We start from the raw sequence: 16,546 nt of genomic DNA on the forward strand, positions 1-16,546 counted from the left end.
TGCGAGGCAGGATTAGCCGGTGCCCTCCGGCTGCTCCCGCTCTGGGCAGGAACGGCAAAAACTTTGGCAAAAGAGAGAAGAAAAGAAAAGCCTCTCCTGGGATCTTTCTTTTTCTTTTCTTCCCCTTTTTTTCCCTTTGTTTTCCTAATTAAAATGGTGCACTGACAGCGGTTGGTGGCTGCAGAGTCTCTGGGCTAATTACAGCTCCTGGCTTCCACCCCGTCCGTTTGTCCCCAGGCCCTCCCCAGTCTGGCGCTGCAGGAGAACCCGGTTTGGTTGGGACACGGTGGCGGAGAAGGCGGCTTCCCCCCAGCTTTCTCAGCGGAGGCTCGCTCTTTCTTCCTTTCTTTCTTTCTGGATTCTTGCTGACAGCAGCATCTGTCATCTAACAATATCTCCCGCGCGGAGCAGCAGCCACAGAAGGCACCCGGAGGCCTTTGCCGAGCACGAGCCCTGTGGCCGGCGCGGCCACCGAGCCCCCTCGCTGACCCCAGCACCGGGCACACACCGGGAGGGCACCCAGTGACCTGCACAGCAGCCACTGGTGACAGGAATTAAAGCTCAGAGGAGACAATCCCCTCTGCCTCCCTCCCGCTGTGGCAAGCAGCTCTGCTCCAGGAATAGGTTTATCCTGCCGCTGACCTTGCTGCCTGCCCGGCCGTGGCTCTGCCTGCGGAGCATCACCCGCGGCCACCAGCGGTGCCAGGGCACTGAAAGTGGAGGCGAGGCAGGAGAAGCAGCGTTTTTTGCCCCAGCGAGGTCTCTCAGCACGGTCTCGGGGCATCCCCAGTGTGGCACCCAGTCCTCCTCCGTCCAGCCTGGCTGCACACCACGCGCAGAGGCTCCCACCCAACCCACGCGGGGCTGTGGGGTCACTCCTCCAGCCCTTTCCTCGCTGTGGGGGAGACAGGACTTTCTCCCCAGCACCCCACGGGCATCGCAGGCGTGAGCTTGCCTGCAACAACAACGACAAATCTTTTTCCAGCTCCAAGTCCCAGCACCGACATGTCCCCACGCAAGGGCCCGCACCCCACGGTCTGCCCGTGTTCGCGTGTCCCGCGGGGCTTCGCACCCCGCCGAGGCGTTGGGAGGAGACGGAGGCAGGAGCGAGGGGAGGGTGGCAGCTGCCCGAACCCCCCGCGTGGCTCCGGCTATTTCCTTGTCTCCCTTCCCCTCCTCGGGGCTCTGTAGCACAATACGGCCCCGTGGAAGCCCCAGATGAACCCGGCCTCATCAGCCGTTTGGTTTTTATAATGATGTGTTAAGAGCTTTCTGTACTTTCTCCCTGCCCCAGTTCGTGCCGCCGGCTCATCCAGATCTCAGCAAATCCCCCCTCCCTCTCTCGCTCAGCACTAACTTATATTTTAAACAGCGAAATACCACTTTTAGCAAAAATAAATCTCTTTGGGGAGGGGGGTGAAAGAAAAACCGGAGCAACTGCAGTTTGTAGTGGTGGAAGGCAATTAATGATTTCCTGCCTCTGCGAGCTGGGCTTCCTTCTTAAAATGAGGGAGGTTGTGGCACCCACAAAGACAGAGCACGTTTCCTTTCGGGGGGGAACTGAGACTCCCCCGGGTCCGTGTTTAACACCACATGGGGCCAGGCAGGAGGCAGCGGCCACGCTGCTGCTACAGGATCACCGTGGCAGGTCCTGGGGCTGAGATTCTCACCCCACAAGTGGGTGCGGGGGGGAAAGCCACCACCGCAGGCTCCCCTCTTCCAGAGGAATTCAATTTTTCACCCTTCTTTTTCCCATATAAAGCCTTTATGAAGAATTTTTTTAAACTTCCTGCTGGTGTTTGTCACAAAACCCAAACAGCCATCCAACATCACCCACTTGGGACATTTATTACCCTGTAAATACTGTTCGCTGGATTGTGTACATAGCTTTTTAAGACGGATTCCTTACATAGCATCTTCCACAAGCCTCAGCAACACTCCGCAGCGCTGCCGACTCCGGGGGCGAGCAGAGAAAACCCCGAAGGGCTGCAGTACCCCAGGGTGGGCAGCACAGGCTGCTCAGCCATGGGAAACAGCGGAGAAGCCCCTTTCTGCTCAAGGGCTTAAGAGCATTTTTTTTTTTTTACTTATGAGGACGTGAGCCTGGCCACGAAGGGCTACTGCCCACACGTCAGCAGCCCTGGGGTTTTACCTGGAGCCATGCAACACCCAGGTTTCACCTTGATGCTGTGGTTCAAGGAGGAGGAGAGTGGCTGTTAGCTCAAAATTGGGAGAAAACCAACCCCACGTAGCTGTCCGGACAGGTAAAGCAAGCCTGGAGGACAGGACGCTCTTCTCCCTGCTCCACACACGTATTGCTGTATTTTTGCTGCAAAGTCCAAGAGGTTTAAGCCAATGTCATGATTTTTTGAACGCTGGGGGTTAGCCATAGGTACAGCCCAAGCTCTGTGAGCAGCGCAGCCTTATCTGGACCTGGGAAGCGCAGAAGTGACCGAACCCAGGGAGAAAGGGACCTGTGTCCTCCAGAGAGAAGGGCCAGAGGCTGCCCGGGGCTCTGTGGGTGCTCGGAGGGTCGGACGGGGCGATGAGCAGGAAAAAGCCCCAATCTGCAGCACGGTGTGCAGCGTGTGCTGCTGGCGTGGGGCCTGCCGGGGAAAAGTAATGGCTAAAATAAAAATATAGAGGAGAACTAAGAGAAAAACCTCAGGACACAAGATAAAACATTTGCTGAGTTAGACCTGAGTCTCAGCTCGGGGCTCAGCGGTGCCGTGGAGCAGGACGTGCTGCCGGAGGAGCTGGGACCAAACAGACCCCGAAGGGCTCCGAGCCCTGGCTGCACCCATGGGTGCCACGAGATGCCGGGGGACACGGCTGCCACGCGATGGCCCCGCTGCACCCCACCGGGTGACCGTCCTCACGCTGGACCCCCCCGCTGAGGCACAACCCCCGCACCGGGAGCCCTGATGTAACTCCGGCCCCCTCCGGGGCTGTCAGACCGCTCCACCCCGGGGCGCACAGGGGGGATCTCCCGTTACCGGGGCGCACCGTGCCCCTCTCCTCCCCTAGAGCCGGGGTGCACCCTGCCAGCCCCTCCCCGCGTCAGGAAAACCCGTTCCTGGGGTGCACCGTGCACCCCGCCGGGCCGAGAGCCCCCGTTACCGGGGCGCAACGTGCCCCTCTCCTCCCCCAGAGCCCCCGGTAACGGGGCGCACCCTGCCAGCCCCTCCCCGGGTCGGGACGCCCCGTTATTGGGGTGCACCGTGCTCCCGCTCCCCTCAGACCGGCACCACCGGCTGCGCGGGGCGGGGCGGGGCGGGGCGAGGCGGGCGGACGCACGCACGCACGCACGCACGCGCATCAGCCCCGCGCCGCTTACGCAACGCGCTCGCGCCGCTCTACGTGCGCGGCCGCGTGGCGCCGCCGCCGCCGCCGCGCGCACGCGCACGCGCTGTTCCTCCTCCTCCTCCTCCTCTTCTCCCACCTCCCCCCCACGTTCCCCCCCCCACCCCTCTCTACACCGGCCGCCTCGTGTCGGGAGCGCGCGCGCGCCCCCGCCCCTCCCTCCTCCTCCTCCTCCTCCTCCTCCGCCGCCGCCGCCGCCGCTGCTCGCCCGCTCTCTCGGTGTGTCGGTGCGGGGCCGCCGCGTCGCCCGCAGGAAGCCTTCCCGCCCCCCCCTCCCCCGCCGCCGCCCTCTCCTCCTTCTCCTCCTCCTCCTCCCCCGCCGCCCCGCCGCGGGGGGGCGCAGCCCCGCACCCCCTGCCGCCGCCCCGCCATGCCGGAGAAGCGGCCCTTCGAGCGGCTGCCCGCCGACGTGTCCCCCCTCAACTACGGACTCTGCCTCAAGCCCGACCTCATCGACTTCACCTTCGAGGGCAAGCTGGAGGCCGCCGTGCAGGTAGGGCCCCGGCCCGGCCCCTCCTCCACGTTCCCCCCCCCCTCCCCGGTCCCCCTCCGCCGGGCCCTGAGGGGACCCTTCCCTCAGCCCGCTCCTCCCGCCGCCCGGCCCTGAGGGAGCCCCGCCGGGCCCAGCCCCCCCGCCCGCCCCCCCCTCCCTCCATCCCTCAGCCGGGCCCTGAGGGAGCCCCGTCAGCCCGCGGGGGCCTGATGCCCCCCTTTCCCTTCCCCTCCTCGCCGCTGGGCCCTGAGGTCCTTCCCCCCCCGCCCCCCCTCCGCGCCAGCCCGCCGGGGCCCGGCCCTCGGCGCGGTGGAGCCGGCCAGGCAGGTGCAGGGAGGCCGCTCGGAGCTGCCGCCCCCCCTCCCGCGGTCTCCGCCCTCCCTTTCCATTCAGCCTGTACGTATCTATGTATATACACCCCCCCGCCCCGCGGCCAGGCGTCGGGAAGGGGAGAGGGCAGCCCGCGGGCCCCGCCCTGCCCCGCTCCGGCCCCCGGGAGCAGCGGGAGCGGCCGGGGAAGGGCTGGGGGGGCCTCGCCCCGCCGCCTCGGGCTCCGCGGCTCCCCCTCGGGCTCCGTGTGTGTGTGGGGGGGTGCCCGGCCCAATCCTCCCCCCCCTCCCCGTTTCTTCTCCCGCCAGCCCCCCTGGTTAAAGTCTGTATGTAGGTTAGGCGTGGAGCGGTCGCTATCTGCCTCGCTGGTATCGCCGGCTTCCCCCGAATCTGTAGTGAGCACCCTGTTCCTGTTTTCAGCCTCCAGCGTGCTGCTTTTATCTCTCTCCAGCCATTCAGATGGCTCGGGATTTTGCTGGAAAGACAAACTACCACAGATGCAATTAAATGAGAACTCCCCCGGTGTAGTACGGTGAGCTGGTAGGCCTCAGTGTCGTGGAAAAAAAAAAAATAAATAATAAAAAGCTTGAAGTCGGTGAAGCGAGAGGCTCGGTTAACGGTGGGAAGGGGTGTGCGAATTGCAAACACCGTGTCTTCTGCCTTTTCTGAAAGGCAAAAGCTTCCCCGTGTTCATGCTTCAAAGGCAGAATGTTTGATGAAAGCCCTGAAGTCTCATAGTCATTCTCGGGCTGCTGTGCCAAGATTTCCTAAATTTGCTTTCATCTCTTTCCTTGTGCAATGATTTGAAATAGATACAGAATTGTAAGGGCTTACCGGGCTTTTTCTTGCAATGGGATGACTGTAGCGAGAGCTCAACAATATTTGAGGGACATTTTAAATACCGAGATGTGGACAGATTTAAAACTTGCTCTGGAGAGGTGGTTTAAACCCCTCTTTTATAAAATGAGGTAACGTCAGCGTAACAAAACTGCTGAATCTGAAGCACAGGTACAGAAGAGCACGAGTGTCTCACTGGGCAAGTGTCTGGTGCCTGTGGAAGCTGGGGAGGGCAAAAGCTGTGGATGATGGTGAATCTTGTGACTTTTGGGACCTGGAGGAAGACGACCAGAGATGAGTAAGTTTATGTCATGTGGAAGAAAGGCTGGAAACATAAATCGCCTTGCGGATTTTGTTCTAGCTCAAGTCCTTAGGCTGCTGCTGTCTTTGGAGTCTTGGTTTGACGGTGCCTCGGCCTGGGTGAAAACGCTAGCTTGAGGAATTCCCAGTCTCTTCCGTCTTAATCCTAGCCACCTATTCCTGTCTTCGCACCCAAGTTGCTGCGCCTCAGCCCTGTTACAGCTGTGGGGCCGTGCTGTAAATGGGATCACTGAAATCATCCAGGTTAAAAATAACACTCGAGGGGAGGGGAGTAGTGGCTTTTTAAGCCAACAGTGCTACTGAGGGGAGAGGAGTATTGACCAGCAGCCTTGGAAACTTAGTTTAAATCCAGGAATAACAAGGATTTAGAGGCTTCTTGTGGAGATGGTGCTTGGTTTGCAGATTTTAGTCCTGTTGAGATCTTTTGAATGTTGTTTGCCGTTCAGGGGATTGCTCAATGAATTCCTAGAGCAATGGATGCCACCTGACAGTGCGAAATCCTGGACTTTCCAACCGGCTGAGGGCATGTGTTAAGGAAGAACACTGATCTGGCAGGTTCAAGGTTGTAAAAATCTCTTCTTCACATCATGGTGAGCTGATCTGATGTTCCCCCAGAGGACAGGATTAAAAAAATACGGGGTGAGGTTTTTAAAACATATCTGAAGCATATCTCTTTATTTTTAAATGACTTTTAAACAACCATAGACCAAAGAATTGCGAGCCCACATCCTGGCTGCGTGCAGGCGAGTACAGCAGAGGTGCGGGAAGGTGTGGGGGGGGTGTTCACGTGGTCATCTTGAGTTAGACATCTGGAGACGTTTGCTGTGGGTGCCAGTGTCCAACGCACAGTAAAGGCACATTCCAGAAAATTGGGGGGTAATTATTCTGCACCTTAATGGCAAGAAGAACAACCGGCTTGCCTGCGGTACTAGGTGGAAAGGATTTTTTTTTTTTTTTTGTACAAGGGAATGGCTTACTGAAGCATGTGCTAACGTTTACTAGTTGTTTGTTATTGAGCTGGGATTGAATCTGGGGAACAAAAAAATCATTTGTGTGCTTTTGGATGTCATTGGTTCCGTTAAGGACCTGTTGGCCATTTCTACTAGCACCTTGTGATGCGGTGGAGCTCATGGAGGCATTCGGTGTTCAGCAGACTCGAGAGCTTTGGCATACGTTGTACAGTCATCGAGGTAAAAGTGATTTTATGTTAAGACACAAACTTGGAATTTTGCAGATTTTGGGTAGGGAAACACGCTGCCTCCTCTTGAAGATTCAGGTATCATTTTTTATATAAGCAATCGAGAATAATTATTAGTCCCTCTGCTCCGTACCGGTATGATAATGGCTGGGCAAGCAATAATCCACATCAAGTACTTAAACCGGTGATGCTCTGGGATGTGTGGGGTGAGTACTGAAGCTTGTACTCCAGAATAAATCATGTTTAATCACAAAATTAGAAAAACTTTTCATTATGTACATCAAAAGTGTTTGTGTTGTTATTTTGCATCTTTAATAGCAGACTGGAATTAGTGAAGGCTGTGATACTTAGTCAGGACGTTACAAGTGAACACTCGATCAGTCAGTTTGTGTTTCTCACAGCCATTAAATAGGATTTGGCAGCTCTCTGTGTAGAATTTTGATAAGTCTTCAGACTTGAGCACCAACTCCCCTAAAGAACTGTTCAGTAACCTCCCAGTCTTGGCTTTGGGGCAGTACACTTGTGCTGGCTTTTGTACCTAGAAGTAACTTAAAACATTTTGTCTTTACAACACGGTAATAAATGTTACACTTATATGGCTCCTTCAAATAAGCTTCAGAGGATCAAACTTTTTGTGATTCAAAAGATAAGGCTGCTGCTTCAGTGTCAGCAGTGACCAGGTTGATTTCAAAGCCTTAAAAAGAAATGAAGTGTGTTTGTAGTTTATTGTGGCACTTGTAGTTTTCGGGTTAGGGAATGGGTCCCCTGTCTAGTATTTGTTGTTTCTTGATAAAGGAACGATGCTGAAATCTGTCTCTTGATAGTTTAATTTTGTAGCCTTTTGAAGCTGCTCTTGTTCAGTATCTGGTAACCCATACGTGAAGTTTTGCCTGGTTACTCAAGATGTTTAAGTAATGTAATTTGTGGTCATATGCATATTTTTGAAGTCTGTGGAATTGTGTAACAGTTCTATAAACTGACAGTATAAAATTGCTGTTTATCGCAGTTAAAAAAAACCAAAAATCCCTGAGTGAACTATTTCACAAGGAAACCTTGTCACAGCTGGGACAAAACGTGGTTGTGGGAGAGTCGGACGCTGGGTGTTGGTAGCAGATCTGGAGCTGCAATAGTCGCCTGCTCACAATCCTGTGATCGCTCTGGTTATGTCATCTTTTAGCATTTTAAACTGTTGATTTGTTGGGTGTGTGGGGATGTTTCTGAATGAGCACAATTAAGATTTATTTTTTTTTTTTTTCTTTGGGTGGAAATAGTTCATCTACTTTATTCATCTGTTAGCCTGAGATTTAATTATTATAACCCTGATTCTCAGGATCTAGTTATCAGCGCGGTGCACTCATATTACTCAGTGTCTAGGTCAACTTTTTTCCATTCTGCTTTTGACTCCTGGGAGGCCTAACTCCGAGCTGGAACAAAGAGGGGATGTGTGACCGTTCTGTTCTTCAGCACCGTGCTGAAAAGGCAAACATGAGTAACTAGCAACAGAAACAAACATCTGGCTCCCAAAGTTCAACGGTTATTTTAAGCTTTTAAATAGAAGTTCTTAACGCTGTCATGGCTCCAGACGATCACCTGTCTGGCGCAGGGTGTAGTGATGCAGAGCTTTGGAAAGGCGCACGGTTGTCTTCTGACTTCCTGGTATTTACCTCTATATAAACTACCTTTGGAGAGCAGCGTGTGGTGATTCACTTAGTTCATTAAAAATTACAGTGAGGTGTTTCTTGGTTGCAGAGCAACCTATCTATAAAGAATTTACAAGCTGAGGTAGATGGCTCTTTTAAATATCTTTCGCAGTCCCTTTAATATGTCTGAAGGAGTCTCTGTTATATTTAGCGATGTTTAACCTGTATCTGTTGCTTTTTATAGGTTAATTATGTGGTATCTGCTAGACTAAAGAATGTGTAGTCTTCTGATCCTGCTGCATGCCAGTTAAAGATTAATTGTGACACTCTTGTATGTAGGCCTTGAAAAATTAAGCTTAATGGGTGTAGTATTTGTGCTCTGTATCTCTTGGGAGGGCGGGGAAGTTGTCTGGTATAACTACATGGTCGTGTTATCCAGCACTGTAACTTCCAGCACGTGAAATGAGATGTGAATGTGAGTGCTGAAGGTTCGAGTCTGGTCCTTCAAAGTCAAGACCTCGGGGGCTCTGTGTACCCTTATGCCACTGGCTTTTCAAAAATAGGAATGCCTTTGCTCTTCTCCCCCACAGCAAGGCCTCTTTCAGTTCTGTAATTCATGAGGCTAAGGTGATCGCATTGATCGTAGTTTGCGGGGATTTACTTGTCTGTGAGTTCGACACTTCTGAAGTACGTGTGACTGCTACGGGTGAATGTAGTTGGACGCTCTTTAGAATGAAGTGAATTGTTCCAGTGGGTCAATTGCTTGTGGCATTGGTAATTTTACTACTTGGCTAGCATAATTTGCTGGAGATACAGATTAATAAAAGTCTTTATTCCTTTTCTCAGTGTAGTTTTGAATTTTAAAAAAAGTTACATCCTAGAACACAACTGAGGTAATTTTAATTGTCTATTTTTAGAGAGTAAAATGTTAAAAACACACATGCTTGTTCTAATACTACAGTTAGAAAAGGACTTCAAAGCCGAGTGACAAGATTTTCATTATCTAGGCTTATAAATATCTCCAGAGAATTAGTTTTGACTATAAAGATGTCTTTTGGTGCACTTCATCCTGTATTTCAGGTAGACTGGCATTCTGCTGAGCCCATTCAAATTCTTGTTTCAAATGTCCATCAAGGCCTTTCCTGCTCTGATAACCGGTGGAAATCAAAAGCTTTACAGCGTCTTCAAGTTCTAGTTGGCAGAGCTAACTAATTAATCTTTTTAGCTCCTCTTCTGCCAAATGATACTACCTTGGAGAATTGTGGGAGGGGAACTTAAACTGTTACCTCTTTTGGGGTGAGATCTTCCTTCCCAGAAGCAAGCGGTGAGCACGCGTGGGGCTGTGTAGGGGTTTGGGAAGCGTGTGTCACAGTCTGACGGCCGGTTACCAACGCAGTTAAAATCTCTTAAAGGTCTGCAGTTCTACTGCAGGGCAGACCTGCCTGTGGTGTCTGTGTCTGGCTCATCCCAACAGGTAGTTGAATTCTGATGAATGTTACTAGGGTTTCATCAAAAGCAACAGGTTTAAGGTTTTTGAAACACTCCTTCCTTCCAGGTATTGGTTCATCTGCTGCTTTTAAGCGTGGCAGCCTTACGGCTACTTTCGTTGAAGGCATTTTACAGCTTGCTCTTGCCTCGATTAGCCTCTTGTTGTTGAAGAGTAAATTTATTATTTTATAGAGCAAGGTGAAGCAGGGTGACAGTTCACATCTATGCAGCTCTGTAATTGGTTATACCTTATGCAGCGAGATGCTTTTTTGCCTTCTAATATGATTGCATTCATAAAAAGCACTGCATGAGCAGAATATCCATCTTCCAAAACATAGCAAAAGCAGTTTCCAGGTATCACTTACAGTAAAACACATTCATTCATCTTCATGATATATCTGGTGTGTGTAAACATGAGGCTATAGGTTCTCATGAGATCAAATGGTCATGAGTTAAGTATGCTGGGTGGTTTATACTTTTGGTTTTGTTCTTACAGGTGTGTCTGTACTTCATTATGTTTAGTGGATCAGAGGGAGGAGGCTCTCATGCTACAGCCTGTGTGCCAACAGGAAAACTTTTTTTTCCTCCCCACTGAATTCAATTATGAGAAGCCTCAGTGTGTGCTGCATGGTACACTGTCAATATTCATATCTGCATGCTGAATTCTGCCCTTTATTTTTCAGGAGTTGCAGGGTAAACTTTTTTTAGGCTGCCAGTTCACTCAGTTCCTTTAAATGTTTTCTAGTATGTTGCACTCCTTTGTAAAACTGGCTTGATATTTGTAGGAGGTAAGAAAAAAAAATACAGGTAATTGTCCGAGGAGCCTCTGAAGTTGTCTCTGCTTCAACCTAAACTTTCTGATTTTGCAGGCACAGTGCTATGCTGAAAATTCTTTTCTCCTCAGAAGAGGTTGTTTTTTAAAGATCAAGCCTATTGTTAAATCCAGTATTGTCTGCAATTTGGGCAGCTCTTTATGCATCTTGAATTCTTAATCCAGAGAGATTTGGAATTGTAGATGGAATAAAATTCTCTACTAGACATTTATAAAAAGCTTTCTCATTCTGATTCTTCTGTGTTTTAGAAGACCTTGAAAAACCTCAAACCCTAATATTGTGATGAAAATTGTTGGGCTTTGATCTTACATTTTGAGAAGTGTTGTAATCCTTTAGTTGCATGCATGCCAAATTGGAAAAAAAAAAAAAAAAAAATCAGATTGTAAATCTTTACTGGAAGCATCAAATCTAACCTGTTTCACTTCAGCTCTTACATTTTATGCTTTGCAAGCATGTCGTCTTTAGAATCAGGTTATGTTCGTTAGGTAATACTGTTTTGGTTTTACTACCATAAAGAGGCAACAGGGTGAAAACAACACAGCTCTTCTGCTCTGTTCTGTAGGACACAGCTACTGCAGGGTGCCTGACACGCAGGATTTGGAAGGTTATGCTTGTCAAAAATTATAAGCCCTTACGTAATATTTATTATACAGACAAATCTGTTAATAGGAATAAGCCAGAGACATTTGCTTCAGAAGCAGAGCTGGGGGCTGAGGTTAGAAAGAAACTTCTGAGTTAGGTTTGTCTCTGTTAACCCTCGGTTGGGGGGGTTGGCTTTCCTTGGAGTAGCTGGCATTAGCCCTTTGGTTATCAGATTATTAGGCTAGACGGACCGTTCTGACGGTGTGGGTGTGCCTATTAAGTTATACGTTTAAACTACTTAAGTCTCTCTTATTGCTGACTGGACTTGAATTTGGTTTTTATGTACACAATGACTAAGGAACCCTTCCTTCAGCGAGCCTAGGTAGAACAGTTTAGGACCGAGCATCTGCTTCTGTTTACTCCTCTTGTGCAGATACCAGCTCCTTTGTGGCAGAGGGATGCGTCTGCTTCAGCTGTGACACTTCAGCTTATTATTTTGGCTTTACTTGTCGTAAATGCGTTGACACTCAGATGTTCGAATGGTGCTGGCGTGCACATGCAGAGCGCTTGGCTGGTTTTGCGACGGCGTGAAGGAGCTCTTGATTCGTGGGAACCAGTTTCTGTCACAAAGAGGTCCAGCTGGTTTCTGCTCTGTTCAGACCTGGATAGCTAGAGTGGTGGGTGCGGGTGGTAATGGGGCATTTTAGGGTTATAATAGTGAAGAACCAAGAAAGAGATGTAAGTCCTTATGCTTTAAGGAACTTTTTGGGGTAGGAAGCGGTTCCCTTGTGCATACGTTAAACTTTAGTTGGCTGTTAGAGAAATTCTTGCTCCTTTATTTAAAGAATTGGCATTGTCTACTGCTAGAAATTGTATTCCGGACTAGCAGGATTACCAGCTCGATCCAGTATGATGATTCTAGTGGTTTCAGCCATAAGTTTCTAAATAATTCCTAGTTTAATTTCCAAATATTTTACCCCTTTGTAATTAATTGATATTTAATTTGAATTCCTCTGTATTCAAGCTCTTGCATCCAAATAGAAAGCTGGCACAGTGAGACAGTTTATTACTACGCTGGGAGCTGGCCACTTGTTAAATAAAGCAAAATGTGTGTAGCCAAGAGCTGGCAGAAGGAAAGCTTTCAGGAAAATGTAAAGGCGAATTTCTTGGCAGATGTTTTTTAACCTAAGAAGTTCTTATCGTGTTGACAGTTTAGGACACAATACCATGGGCTGTATTTCTGATCATCTCCAAAAGATGTAGGTTTGTGTTCAAAGGTTTCTACTACGGTCTCCCAAAGGTCGTCTCTAAAAGAAAGCTTACAGGCTCTCTATCTATTTTTATTGGTCTTGGATTCCCAGGCATGTACAAGGGCCCTATTGTCAAGCTTTTATACCAATTTTTAACAGGCAGTTCATTCCCTTAAATAATTCACAGCGTTGATAAGTAGGCCTAGACGGCTCAAACGTGATTCAAGTACGTGTGTTGGGGAAGAAGTGAGAGCTGTCAGTGGAATATCTTCTTTTTTACCACTTTTGAACGCTAAGTTTTATTTTAAACGCTTGATGACTTTTAGATCAGAGGGAGATGGCAATGCCTACCTAACAGAGCTCAACATAGTAGGGAACACCATTTCTTCCTAATGCTCATAAAATTTCTTTTCCAGGTGAAACAGGCAACCAACCAAATCGTGATGAACTGTGCTGACATTGACATTATTACAGCTTCCTATGCGCCAGAAGGAGATGAAGGTAGGATTGCTTTTTTGCTGAAGTTTTTATCTGTTAATCCATTTCATTTCTGACATGACGTGCTGTTGCCAACAGTGAACAACTTTGATTGCGGTATTTCGTAATAGTTTTGCAAGCTAACCTACCCCTAGAAGCACAGAATTAATTATCTAATCTTTATTCTCTTCTCATTACGACCATTTGCGTTATGTTTTAAAAAGTTACCTCAAGCTTCCATGAAATCCAAGTTCTACTCCATCATGCCTGAGTGTTGTAGGCAAAAGGATGTTGGACTGTTTTCATGTTATTTATACTGGATAACTGTATAAAAACATGATCTGTACCTCTGGACTTTGCAATACTGACGAAATCTGTGACAAGGGCTTGGGTAAGGGATGCATCAGTAAGGACCTGCGCTGGCAAATACCCATTGGGAAGGATTTGAGGAAGTACAGAAGATGCTTAATTGACATTTAGCAGGATGTTCCAAGCACAAGGCAATATGGAAAAAGGTGATTGTGTGGATAGACAACAATTGTGATCCGGTTCAGTGAAAGGCTGGAAGTAACTGAAGAAATTGGAGAAGCAATACGTGTTTGTAACACACAGTTAGAGCCCTTGACATCTTCCCTAATTCTGTTTGAGGAGATTCAGCAGATGCAAAAAAAGTTCTAGCAATTGAAGCGTGAAATGGTTGAGGTGTGGAAAAGAAGCTCCTTGTAACAGAGAGGGATGGTCTAACAGTGTGCAAAGCCTTTCTGGTTTTCTTACAGAGCCTGTGCTGTTTCAAGCGGAGTAGCTGTTTGGTCCAGTGTATATGACTGTTTCTGAAGTCCTTCAGACAACAAAAGGCTCGGTGGAGCTTCCCTTTCTGTAAGGAAAATGCCACAATGATGTCCCGAAGCACTTTGTTAAAACCATGATTGTGACTTAAAGGAATGATCTCGATGACGGATAGAAGAAAGGTGGTTTTGATTAGCTTTAAATGTCTCTAGTATGCTTATGCAACAGCTGAAGGAAGTTGGAGAGAAGGGCTGTGTTTGCCTGAACACCTAAAGAAGAATAAAAATCTTAATTTTCTGGACAATTTCAGTTTTTGTTTGCAGTGGCATTCTCCTATAGCTCACAGATTTGTACGTGGCAAGTGGAATGTCTGCAATGAGTCTTTGCTCAATTGGTTTGGCTTTTAAAATTTTTAATAGACTATTAAAGAAAACAAAGGGCTTAAGCGGAGCTGAGAGCAGCCAAGCGGCGCTTAGCTGGACGGGGAACTCTGTCCTAAGGAGGGAGCGTTCGGCGGGCGTGTTGTGGAAAAGTCGAGCTCAGTGCCGCGAGGGCGGCGGAGGAAAGTCCGACCGGGAGCAGGAGTCCCGCAGGGTTTAGGTAGCAAACGAACACAGTGCTGCTCCCTCCCTGCTCCCTGTGTTGCTAAGCACTCCTGCAGCTATTTCTTACACTGAGTAACGAGAGTGGTAGTAATAGCAGAGTGTGTATGGAGTCTGTTCCGCCTACCACCGTGCCACAGGCCCAAACCACCTATTAATTTTTTATTTTGTCATTGAGAAAATGAAAAGTAATGGAAGACGTACCTCGAAATAAAGCCCCTTTCCAGTCAAATCAGGAAAAATACCTAAAATAGAGAAGATGTCTATTTTAATGTATTATCTTTGTTGTTTTCAGAGCTGATTTCCCTCTCAGAGGTCTGTTTTTCTATAAAGTTGATATACTCTCCTTGTACCTTCAAAGTATTAATAGTAGAGCTTAATGGGGACTTAAACCCAAGTACACTGGAAGTGGGTTTCTATGGCTTAAATTCCTTCATTCTGATTTTTCAGATAGCCTTGAACGTGGCTCCCTGGACACACAGCAATAGGAGTACGGTATAGTAGAGGCACTCGCCTCTCAAACTGTTGTATCGTAAATACTCGAGGTGCAGTTTCATTCTCTTTTTACTAGAATTATACTCAGGCTCGATGGGGTTAAAACATATCTTTCAGTTTGGTAACCTGCCAACTAGTATAATGGCTTTGGAAGTAAAATTGCATGAATTTGGCAGACTATTTGCTGGCACCTGTTGATACAGATCAAGTCAGTCTTACTAATGCTTCTATTGTGCACAGCTTTGGGATAGTAATTGTATAACTGGTCTCAAAACCAGAGTATGAAATAGTCCAATGAACCAACAGGAATATCAGCCTGATCGTTTGGATTTAGTTACTTAGGTGAGCCTCGTACCAATTGCTTATATAGTGTATTTGAAAATGAGTGAGAAGTTAGTAATGTTTTCTCCTTTAAAGGCTCTAGTGAAGAACCGTTCCCTCTTTTAGTTCTGCACCTCAGTGGGGAAGAATTTGTCTCACACTTGTCTGTAAATGTGAGACAAATGATAATCAGTCACTTATCTTCTTTCAAGTGTGGTTCTGTTCTGCGAAGCAGCTGTGTGAAGAAGAGACTGTCTTGTTCAACAGATACCTTTCCCTTGTTTATGGAGGTGATCTGTTGACTTCTGTGCAGAACAGTTTATTCTTTTCCTAATAGTTCTTGTAAGTCTTGAGTGCCTACAGTACTGTGGCTTGTACAACAGAAATCTTAAGCTAGAACTGTGGGCTGTATTTTTCCTCCCCTCCTATTCACTCTTCTAAAGATGAATACAGCAGAGGGTAGAACTTGGTCTTTGGAATTTTAATGCAGATTTGCAGGGAAATCAGATTATTGCCCAATATTTGACAGGGAGCTGAAGGAGGATCTCTGAAGCTTTAAAGTCAAAGTAAAAAATTTTGCTGTGTAATCCACAATTGAGTGATAGCGAATAATAAACCAGGAGAGATTTGATTACTCAGTACTTTGGAGTAGAAAAATTCTCTGTTTCATCCTGAAACTAGTGTAGTGAGTGTAAGGGGAAGTTGTGGATTTGCTGTTTGTGCCAGGTATGCTGTAATGGAAGAAAGCTACTGAAAATACTGAGTTTTCCGTTGCTGAAATTATGCCTGGCTCCTCCCACTAATCATAAGGAGCAATTGGGTTTGTTTTTTTCCAGAAGCTAGCTTTTAGCATTTGTAGTCAAATGTTTATAGTGCAGCCTTAGCGTTGAGGTGTGCGTGTGCTGTGTTACCTTTGTTCAGACGGTTGACTTGGCTCAGCTAAATGAAGAACTGAAAAGACATTCCTAAGCAAGCTGGTTCTTCATTTAAATTTTAGGGGATTGAGTTTCATACTTATTGAATGCAAAGCAGCTTGAGCTTCCTGTGAGTGTCTCTTCTAAGGAACTGTGAAATTGTGATGGAGTCATAATCAGTGAATTGCATTGTCTTTAGCTTGGAAAGCTTTTCAGATACTGGGGGATCTAAAGCAGGTTCTTTAAATTTAGAGATGCTTGGAGGGTGGTAGTTGGCAATTTTGCATTAAAAAATTACAAGCAAGCGTAGTGATGTTTGTTTAGCAGAAATGATCGAGTGAACTTTGATTTGTACTTCAACCTTTAAAAGGTTTTAAGGCCAGAACTCATTATTTTAGTCTTTTCCTTCCTAGTATGGTAGAGACGTGCTTGGATGGTAGTGCTAGAGTTACACCAGAGCCTCGGGTGGTGTTTAAAAATAATAATAATATCGGCAGCGCTTCTGGAGAGCTGAGCAGTGTGACCCAAGCGTGTCTGACAGCGCTCTGCCCCGGCCTGGGAGCACTGCTGCTCCCCGGCCCGAAACCACGCTGCTGCGGGAAGGGCAGTGAGGCTT

At 48.0% G+C, this 16,546-nt stretch overlaps 1 protein-coding gene across 1 annotated transcript in view; it reads left to right on the forward strand.

Moving 5' to 3' along the window:
• Positions 1–3,511: 3,511 nt before the first annotated feature.
• NPEPPS (aminopeptidase puromycin sensitive) overlaps positions 3,512–16,546 on the forward strand; it is a 39,481-nt gene continuing 26,446 nt past the window's right edge. The window contains exons 1-2 of the mRNA XM_074926489.1: positions 3,512–3,856; positions 12,752–12,836. Coding sequence (XP_074782590.1) covers positions 3,734–3,856; positions 12,752–12,836 — 208 coding nt within the window. The 5' untranslated portion in view covers positions 3,512–3,733. The remainder of the gene's footprint in view (positions 3,857–12,751; positions 12,837–16,546) is intronic.

Source organism: Athene noctua, chromosome 25 (assembly GCF_965140245.1).
Source record: "Athene noctua chromosome 25, bAthNoc1.hap1.1, whole genome shotgun sequence".
Lineage (NCBI taxonomy): Eukaryota > Metazoa > Chordata > Aves > Strigiformes > Strigidae > Athene > Athene noctua.